General features: G+C 47.0%; 1 protein-coding gene across 5 annotated transcripts in view; it reads right to left on the bottom strand.

Annotated features, from left to right (window-relative positions):
- The window catches only part of LOC147012148 (WD repeat-containing protein 26-like), a 70844-nt gene that overhangs the window by 23021 nt on the left and 36991 nt on the right, over nucleotides 1-10832 (bottom strand). For all 5 annotated transcript variants that reach the window (XR_015051480.1, XR_015051478.1, XR_015051479.1 and 2 more), the window contains exon 7: nucleotides 2393-2531. Coding sequence is in view for 2 of the 5 variants with exons in the window: in XM_085855870.1 (XP_085711996.1) it covers nucleotides 2393-2531 (139 nt within the window). In the remaining 3 variants the exon portion in view is untranslated. The remainder of the gene's footprint in view (nucleotides 1-2392; nucleotides 2532-10832) is intronic.

The raw sequence follows: 10832 nt of genomic DNA, 5'->3' as shown, positions 1-10832 counted from the left end.
CTTCTAGGAATGCAACCACAACGGTGTGGAAACTTGCTGTCATGCGTTTTCAATAAACAATTATACAATTTATTTCAGAAAACACACAAAAATCACACTTTTCAGAAATATTTTTCATTTATGCAATTCAATGTCTGAAAACATGGATAGGTCGCATTTGAGTAAAAGTCGAGGCTTGGAGTTCCACGGGGACAAAGTATCGACTTGTATGCCAAAAAAATACGGCAGTTGCATGTGAACTAAAACGGCACTCGGTAGAGCGCATACCTCTGCCAGGTTGAACAGTTTACGTTTTGTATCCCACTGAGAGGTCGGATCTGGAGCCAGACCTGAAACAAAATCAAATAGATTCCCCCTTGTCACACACCCAACTTGTCCACCAAGTTGCCCGAATCCATCTAAACTTTTTGAGATATCATGCCGTATATCGTTTTTGGTACTATTTCTTAATGGTGAAGAACCACATAAAAATTCCGGTATCCAGATCCAAATCTTCATCAAAATCTAATCATTTTGTCATCACGCACCTTTTGGTGGCGGAGCTAATGATCGTTCAGTAATTCACGGCGACTTTAGAAGTCACTGCACGATTTAAACACAATTACACGAAAGACATGCAAGATAGGCGACTGAAAATTTCAGCTGTTTTAAATGTTCCCCTTCGGCCTTCACAACTCGACGAAACACTTGCCTTTCAGAGCACTCATGACCATTTTGGTCAAATCTTGATTTCACCCAGAATGCTTTGAACAGTGTGGCGACTTCCGATGTAACTTTTGTGTCTGTTCCCCACTGTTTTGTCCCTCCCATTGCCACCCCTCTTGTCTCATGCCCCCTTGCTGTGCGTTGTGTATTAGCTCTCATACGAGCCTCGACAAAGTATACAAAAAAAAAAAATAACACGTGGAACATGTCTTTCAATCCAAACAAATCTCACCCTCTCACTACGTCTCTCCAAAAGGGCGGTTTGGAACCACCCCCCCCCCCATCCACTTTCTCAACATCCTCTGGAAGAAGTCCTTTCTTTCAAGCTTCTGGATCTCACTATATGCCATGGTCTTTCCTGGGAAAGCCACATTTCCAACCTGGCCTCCAAAGCCAGTTGCCGACTGGGAATCCTCCATCATGCAAAGTCCTTCATCGGCCCACCTAAGCTCCTGACCACTTACAAAGCTTTCGTCCACAGCCTGGTGGAGTACTGCTCTCCCCTCTGGGCTAGTGCTCCTGCCTACCACCTTTCTCGGCTTCACGCTGTGGAAAACAAGGCATTTCGGATCATTGATATCTCCCGTGATGAGGCCGAGTCTTTGGGCCTCTCACTCTCTCACCGCAGGCAGGTCGGTGGTTTTTCTGTCTTCTACCATCTCCTCTCCCTTCTCACCCCCACACCCCCCTGCTGTGTCTGCGATTTGTCCCCACAATATTTCCGCAGGGCACTCAAGGTCCGCCAACAACCCCCTTCTCGTAAAACTACCAAAATCACGGATCACTGCTCACCTTCACTCTTTCATTCCTCTTTTTTCCCACCTTTGGAATAAACTCCCTCAATCTGTTCAGTCACATTTTTCCCTCCAGGCCTTCAAAACAGCTGTTCACCACCACCTCTTATCGTTCCCCATCCAAATCCTCGATCTTTTCTACCCCCGTTAATCCACCCCAAACCCACCTCCTTCAAATTCCCTGCTTTCCTTCCTGAAGTTCCCTGTAATGTCCATCTTATATACCCCATATTCCCCACCCCATCCCTCTCCCTTCCACAGATCTCCTCATGTCTCTGTTCCCCAATGTTTTGTCCTTTACCACTCTCACCCCTCTTGTCTCATGCCCCCCTTGCTGTGTGTTGTGTTTAGCTCTCATACGAGCCTCGTCAAGGTATACAAAAAAAAAAAATAACGCTCAAAGTCACAATACATTTGAACAACATTGAACTCTTACTTTTGAGAACCACCTTTGCATGTGACCACCACTTTCCACCCATGTATGTGCCCCCACTCGATTTCTGAACTGCTGTACAGAAAATTCTCATCATATTGTACTTGTTGCAATAACCTTCTGATGGTAAGTCTCAAATATCCTGAATTTAGGAAATGAAAAATATCTTCTGAATTTACAATAGTCGAACGTCAAAGTCACAAGAGACATGCATGACATCATTAATGTTATCATTGAAATCATTAGTTTACATAGAAATCACTTCATAATCTCCTTCATCAAGGCAAACACGTCGGGTTGTGCTGCAGACCAAATATGCACATTAGAATGGTTAGTCGATATTCAAACTTGCCAAATCACAGCAGTTTGGCAAATGTTAACAGATATCTGACGAGACAGTAATCTCTGGACATGCTTGCCAAGCTCCGATTCAAATGAGACCAAAATAATCCCTTCTCACCGAGTCTACATGCCAGATGATGACGGTCGAGTCCTTGGAGCCAGTTGCCAGGCGTGTACCAGAGTTGGAGAAACGACAAAACCAGACCTCATTGCAGTGTTCTGCGAGGATTTGACGAGTACAGCAAGGGAGCTCTTTCCTGTGGTGACAAAGGGTACAAAAGAACCATTAACCACAATACAAGCTAGAGAACACACAGCTCTAATGATCACTTTTATTACTTTGTATTTGCCAACTTTTGGCAATGGCAAATTAAATTTGTTCGCCATTCATCTGACTGAAATTGGTCGAGAATCTCCTCTGCCTCAGATATCAACTTCACCAGGGAAAACTTTCCTGCTTTCCTCTTGTACACAAGATTATCCCATCTTGTCCTTCATTTACTTGGTGGAACTGAATTCCTGAACCATTGCAATCCCACGATTCCCTCCAAGGCTGCAAGGGAGCAGTGGCACCACCATCTCACGTCATCCTCCATCTCTCCATAGTATTTTATAGCACCAATAAGTTCCCCTATCTAAGCTCTTTATTCACAGGAAGCAAACCTTACTAGCATCACAACACTCAACAACACTGCTTACAGGTTACTCACAGGTAACACCTTACAAATACCCATCACACACTTCTTTCACTCACACTTTACTTTTACTCCCCCGTCCAAGCTATTTTACTCGTTACTTTCCTTTCCTCTGCTCTCTTTCATAATTATCTCTGACACCGAAGGTGAAGGAGGTTATGTTTTCACCCCTTTCTGTCTGTTTGTCTGTCTGTGTACAGGATCTCTCAAAACGTTGTGGGCGGATGTGGATGAAATTTTGTGGACAGGTTCGGTGTGTGACAAGGACGAACTGATTAGATTTTGGTGAAGATCTGGATCTCGATACGAGAATTATTTATTTTTTAAAGTGATTTTTCACCATTGAGAGATGGGGCCAAAAATGATATACAGTAGTACTGTATAGCATGATATTTCAAAAATGTATTGGGCCTGATATGTTCTCGTGGATCAGACATTACATGGCGGAGGTATGTGCTCTACCGAGTTCCCTTCTAGTTGATTCCTTTGTTTACGTCCAACTGTTGTCTCACTATTTGTGTATATGGCATTTTTCTTCAATCACAATAACTTCATGTTCTTCCATGAGCCTAGACTTTATACACCAAAAAAATCTGTTATGCTGAGCAATAACAAACATCTGTCAAAACACTATCAGAAAGCTGTGCGAGACAATTATGCAAATTATTGTCAAACTTGGGTTTACCTCGATGATGTTTCATTCAAGGGTGTTGCACAATGCCAAAGTAAGTTCTGCAAATTGAGTGACCAAATGTAAAACTAGAAGGTCACTCGGTAGAGCGCATACCTCCGCCACACAATGCCTGATCCACAAGAACATATCAGGCCCAATACATTTTTCAAAAATCATGCTATACAGCACTATATCGTTTCTGGCCCAAATCTCTCAATGGTGAAGAATCCCTTTAGAAATTAAATAATTCTCGTACCCAGATCTGGATCCGGATCTTCACCAAAATCGAATCAGTTCGTCCTCGTCACACACCCAATGTGTCTACCAAGTTTTGTTTGAATCCATCCATAAATTGAGATATCGCGCTAGATATCGTTTTTGACCCTATCTATCAACAGTGAAGAATCACGTAAAATAATTAGTCGTCGGATCCGAATCCAGATCTGGATCTTCATCAAAATCTAATCAGTTCGTCCTTGTCACACACCCAACCTGTCCACCAAATTTCGACCGGATCCATCCACAACTTTTTGAGATATCCTGTACACAGACAAACAACAGACAGACCAGAAAGGGGTGAAAACATAACCTCCTTCACCTGCGGTGGTGGAGGTAACAATATTTTGAACAAAAGTGATTAAATTTAGAGCAATATTATAATTTTAAAGAGCACACATTTATATCCAGAGGGAAAAACAAGAACATTCGCCAACCTTGCAGCATGAACGTTTTCCATTAGTTTTGGGTTTGTTTGTTTGTAATGCAAAAACGAGGACTGGATTAAGAGGTTAAACAGCAATCTGTAACACAAAATGTCCCTATCTCGGTCAAGCAGGTGAGGCACTGAGCAAATAGTGCAGTGAGGACTGAGGGCAGCTTTTTTTTTTTTTACATTTAAACAATGAGCTGAATCTCATTGAGGAACTTGTACATAAATGACTTGTTGGAAAAAAGACATCTGACTTCTTGCAATTAATGCAAAAATATACAGGACATGAGTAGACAATGGACAAATCAACACAATATACGAGATTTTATCCTGGGATCCCAGCTTCATAAGCTCTGTGCTCAGGTGGGAACAGCAAACAGGCTGACCCACCAATATTTGTGCAGGTGACGCGTGCAGTTTGCGCTTCCACAAGATAACCACTGTTGTTACAGAAATCAAAGAATCGGTTATCCTACTAAGAGGTGGCACCCCAGGAGGGTGCTTTGTAAGTTGTATGTTGGTTTTGAAAATGGTTATGCATTCCATCTCCAATAAAGGTATGTAATCCCCACTTTTGAGACAATCATAATAAAAGGTCTTTCTCCTTCTTCAAAGGCCTCATCTCTCTGATTAATTAGTTTTGATTTGGTTCCAGTCATACGCTGATATGCTGCGTATGATACGCTGCTGCTGAAAATTCAGATACGCTGCTGCTACTCCCTCCACCACCCAACCCATCAACCACTTTTCAATTCCCCATCTCCCTTTTGCTCTGACGAAGAGTAAAGTCCAAAACATCAGCACCTTGCAATTCTTCAGGATGGATAACTAACCATTTTATTCTCACGAATGGAAGCCTCAAATGTCAAACAATGAGTCAGGCTGTATCTCTGGTCATGTCACAATCATTCAAAATTGTCTGCTTTTCAAACTTCCTTCCTGAAGAATCCAAGGCCACCTTCTTTCCTTACTTGCTGACTTCCTCCACTCAGCTAGCACATAGCACTGATAACAATCATTTCATCTACTTAACAAGCAGAGGCTGGAAAGTTTTTAAGGCCAAGTCCTGATCCGAGTCTATTAATATTCTATGACGAAGAGGAGAAGTGTCTATCCGTGAGTCCGTCACGCTTTATCCTAAAGGGTTCCTGCTGTCGTAAAATAATAAAAATGGCACTGTTGGGAAACTAACAATCGATTTACTTGGTATTGAGAGCTAATAATCTATTTACTTGGAACAAATTTTGCATCTGTTTAAACACAAGAATTCATCCATCCATCCATCCATCGGAACCACACTCTGTGCAGAGCGTTGGTGCTGCATAAACAGTCTCCTTGACTATTGGGCACAATCCTCCAACACAAGATACCAGCAAGCTGACACTAATTTTGCCGACCTCGGAAGGATGGCAGGCAGAGTCAACCCCACCTGGTATTAAATCAACAGCAAAGCAGGATATGAACTCAGGATCCTAGGATCAAAAAGAAATCTGAAAACCCATTCCGTGGGATTAACTCCTGTGCAGCTGCCCTTCGCAGGACAGCTCACCAGATGACGGGATTGGGGCAAAGCCTTCAGGACCCCCAATCTTTGATAGTAGGGAAACCACGGGGTAAGCTTCCAGGGTCAGATCGCGGTTGTGTGTGTCAGGGTGGTGCTGAGGTGTCCTCCACCAGACAGCGGTCGACTTGGGTTCCCCTGAGGCGGTACCTTTGGGTGGTTGCCTGGAATGTCCTATCCTGAAGAGAGGATGATCACCTGTCTGTTATCATCTGAGCTCAAGCATTTGGACATCAGTATTACAGCACTCTCTGAGGTTCGGAGACCGGATTGCGGCGAGATCATGGCAGGTGGTTACACCGATTATTTGTCTGGTCGCTCTGATGGTTACCATGCCCAAGGAGTTGCTGAAGCTGTGTCCAATAGCTGACTCCAATGATAATTGAGGTAACACCGGTCAACAAACATATTATGAGATGAAGGATCTGTCACTCCTTGGGTGTCGTTTCCCTGGTCTCTGTATATACTCCGACTGAGGTAAGTGATCTCACGGTGAAGGATGCATTCTACGCCACGCTCGAGTGTGTGCTTGATCAGTGCCCCAGGAGAGATGCTCTTCCAGTCTTGGGGGATTTCAATGCATCGATTGGAACTGACGGGTGGTTATGAGATGTGTATTGGTCCCCATGAGTCTGGAACTGTGAACAAGAATAGCACCAAGTTCCTTGACTTTGCAAGAAGTAATGCTGTTAGGGTGGCTGGCTCAAGGTGTCAGCGCCCACAGGCTCACCGCTGGACTTGGTATTCCAATGCTGGTGGTGTGGCAAAGGAGATTGACCATGTGCTCGTTGATGGTTGCTGGAGGATAATCCAGAACTGCAGGGACAACTGGATTGCTCAGTTGCTCAACACTGACCACAGGCATGTTGTAGCAACTCTTAAGTTGCACCTTAAATCCTGGAGAATGGTACCATCCCAGCCTAGGCTGGATGTTGGCAAGCTCAGGGAAGACAGAGTAGCTGAGGAGTTTGCGAACAGGCTGAGTGGACACTTGGGGGGGGGGGGGTCTGGGTGCTTCGGGGGGTCCTGAAGAGTTGTGGAGTGCCTTCAAGACCACCGTCCTTGAGGTTGCCGGTGGATGTCTTGGAACTCACCGCAGGGCAAAGAAGAATTTTGTCTCAAGGGACACTGGATACCATTGACCAGAGTCGCAGGGCCAGGCTGAATGGCAGAGCTGAGCTGTTCAGGGAGCTGAGGGGTAAAACTGTACGTGCACTGAGGGTGGACAAGGAGGCCTATGTGTGAGGAATCTGTGAGGGGGTAGAGCATCACCTGTAAACAGGTGATTCTCGTACCACTTACAGGGGAATTTGCGCATTGCGTTCATCCAAGCCCATCCCTCGGAGCACTGCAATTAGAGCAGAGAGTGGTAGGCTCTTGACAGAGGAGTCCGGAGTGAAGTCCCGCTGGGCCGGTTACTTTGAGCGGTTGTACCAGGCTGATCCCCCAGCTGTCGAGTTGGACGTCAAGGGTGTTACAATCCCTGTTGCTGACCCTCGAATCAACTGTGGTCCACCTTCGCTTGTTGAAACACGGGCTGCGGTGAACCAGTTGAAACGGGGCAAAGCTCCAGGGATCTGTGGCATCCATGCTGAACTTCTCAAGGCTGGTGGAAATGCTGCACTCGTGTCGTTGCATGCTGTTTTGTGCTCTGCCTGGAACACAGGCATCATCCCAACTGACTGGAAGAGGGGCCTTGTTGTTCCTCTCTGGAAAGGGATGGTGATCGCCAAGACTGCAACAACTACCGAGGGGTGACGCTGCTCTCAGTGCCGGGCAAGGTTTTTGCTCGGGTAATTCTTGATAGGGTTTGCCACCATCTGCTTGAGCACCAGCGTCCAGAGCAGTCACGCTTTACACCAAAGAGCTCAACGATGGTCCGTATCCTTGCACTTCGTGTCCTCACCGAACGCAGACGAGAGTTTCGGCACGGGCTGCTTGCAGCCTATGTTGATCTCTGTAAAGCGTTCGATTCAGTGAATCGGGATGTCCTCTGGAGATTTCTTGGTCTTCGTGTGGTGCCACCAAAACTGATCGATCTGATGTCTGAACTCTACTCTGGTACTGAGAGTGCTGTGAAGTGTGGTGATACCATCTCTGACTTATTTCCAGTTGTTACTGGAGTTCATCAGGGGTGTGTACTGGCCTCCACACTTTTCAGCACTTGTATGGACTGGATTTTAGGGAGGATGTCGGAGAGATCAAGCTGCGGTGCATCGTTTGGGAATGTCAAGATCTCGGACCTTGATTTTGCAGATGATGCAGTCATCTTTGCGGAGACTTTAGATATCCTTTTGGGGGCCCTCGAGGTGCTGAATGAAGAGTCGAAGCCGCTGGGATTACGGGTTTCTTGGGTCAAAACTAATATCCAGGCTTTCGGTGACATATTGGATGCTGCTGTCCTATCTGTGTCTTCGTGGTGAGGATGTTGAGGTCATGGAGAGATTCACTGACCTTGGCAGTGATATTCACGTCTCTGCTGGCTGTGAGTCAGAGGTCAATAGACATCTGGGTCGGGCCTGGGGTGTCATGGCTTCACTGGATCATGGGGTGTGGTTCTGCCGGTACCTGTGCGGGAGGACGAAAGTCCGAGTCTTCAGGTCCTTGGTACTTTCAGTCTTGCTCTATGGATGTGAGACTTGGACTCTGACCAATGATCTGAGATGGAGACTTAATTCCTTTGGTACCAGGTCTCTTCGGAGAATCCTTGGCTATCGCTGGTCGGATTTTGTGTCCAACGAGCGGTTGCTGAGAGAGACTCGGATGAGATTTGTTTCCTGCATGGTCCGTGAGCGTCAGTTGCGGCCGTATGGACATGTGGCTCGTTTTCCTGACGCTGATCCTGCTCACCAGATTCTCTCAGCGAGGGAGTCTCATGAGTTGAGAAGGCCAGTGGGCCGACCACGTGCCTCGTGGTTGCAGCAGGTTGACCATCATCTCAAGGAGATGGGGATGGGCCTGGCATCTGCCTGGGGGATGACGAGACGGAGGGCCCTGGAGTACCGACGGAAAGTGGACGCAGCGACGCGCTGTTCTGGCACATGCTCCCATACCTGACCTGACCTGAGTGGAGATTTGGAGTGTCTGGGTGCTTTGGAGGATCCTGAAGAGTTGTGGCGTGCCTTCAAGACCACCATCCTTGATGTTGCCGGTGGATGTCTTGGAACTCACCGGAGGGCGAAGAAGAATTTTGTCTCTCAAGGGACACTGGATACCATTGAGGAGAGTTGCAGGGTCAGGCTGATTGGCAGAGCTGAGCTGTTCAGGGAGCTGAGGCGTAAAACTGTGTGTGCACTAAGGGTGGACAAGGAGGCCTATGTGCAAGGAATCTGTGAGGGGGTAGAGCATCACCTGTGGTCGTGATTCTCGTCCTGCTTACAGGGGAATTCACGCATTGCGTTCCTCCAACCCAATTCTTGGTGTACTGCATTTCGAGCAGATTGTGGTGGGCTCTTGACAGAGGGATCCGAAGTGAAGGCCTGCTGGGCCGGTTACTTTGAGCGGCTCTACCAGGCTGATCCACCAGCTGGGCGAGTTGGATGTCCAGGGTGTTACTTTCCCTATTGCTAATCCTCCAATCAATTGCAGCCCACCTTCGTTTGTGGAAACACAGACTGCAGTGAACTGGTTGAAATGGGGTAAAGCTCCTGGGATTTGTGGCATGCATGCTGAACTTTGAGACTGGTGGAAATGCTGTACTTGTGTCATTGCAGGCAGTTCTGTGCTCTGTCCTGGAACACAGGCATCATCCCAACTGACTGGAGATCCTTTTCTCACCTGTGTTGCATGTATAGTAACATTTTTTGTAATGCAATAAAAGGTGGTGTATAATCAACATTTTCTGAATCTAATACATATAAGAAATGGGATTAAATGAGACTCACTTTATTATAAGTGAAGAAGATAAAAGAGATTTTCCCCCTGGTTTTATACAGAACACGGTGGTTAAAAACGAAAAAAAGTTAGTTTGGGTATGCTCTATCGCCCCAGTAATGCCCTGGTACACTGCCCCCCCTCCCCTCATGCTGCCTTCCCTTCCCCTCACGCTGTCTTGCCTTCCCACCCACCCCTACCCTCATGCTGCCTTGCCTTCCCCTCCCCTCACGCTGCCTTGCCTTCCCCTCCCCTCACGCTGCATTGCCTTCCCCTCCCCCCACGCTGCCTTGCCTTCCCCTCCCCTCCTGCTGCCTTGCCTTCCCCTCCCCTCACGCTGCATTGCCTTCCCCTCCCCTCATGCTGCATTGCCTTCTCCTCCCCTCCCCTCACGCTGCTTTGCCTTCCCCTCCGCTCCACCACCATACAACTCTTCGGAGGTCGTGGAGAGGAAGAGGTGTCAAAGAATGTGTGAAATGGACAAATTAAAGATTTTTTTTAGCAGTCGGAACTGCTGCTCCTATCAATTCCGCAATTCATCTCAGGTTAAGAGATTCTAGAGCTTATCGTATGTGTGGAAATCAAATAAACGCATGAACACTGGTGCAGCTTTTTCAACAAGTGAAAGAAAACGCCCTTCCTTGCCTTCCCCTTCCCTCACGCTTTCCCCCTCCCAAAGCCCCTTCTCCCCCCACAGACGTCTGGGCATTGTTTAGTACGACCCGTTTGAACGTGGTTTTAATGTACCCAATTTCGTTCAATCCTGTACTCATGCTGGCATAAGGGGTTCCATTACCCCCCCCCGGCTTTCCCTCAAGTCCACCTATCAAACGAATATCCAGAACACCCCCTTCCACTTCCCACTACTCTCTCCCCCATACTCCTCGCTCCCTCCCCTCTCCCGGAGTATGTCGTGACAGGTGGTGAGGCTTCGCTCTCCCCCCCCTTTACTCACCACCTCACCCTTCCTCACTCCCCCTCCACTACCCCCGCCCTCCCTCCCCTTAATCCTAATATTCCCGTCAGCAAAACAACGGGTTGTATTTG

This window comes from Eptatretus burgeri, chromosome 15 (genome assembly GCF_056783735.1).
Source record: "Eptatretus burgeri isolate ZD-2024b chromosome 15, Ebu_testis_v1, whole genome shotgun sequence".
Lineage (NCBI taxonomy): Eukaryota > Metazoa > Chordata > Myxini > Myxiniformes > Myxinidae > Eptatretus > Eptatretus burgeri.
This window is presented reverse-complemented; position numbering and strand designations above follow the sequence as displayed.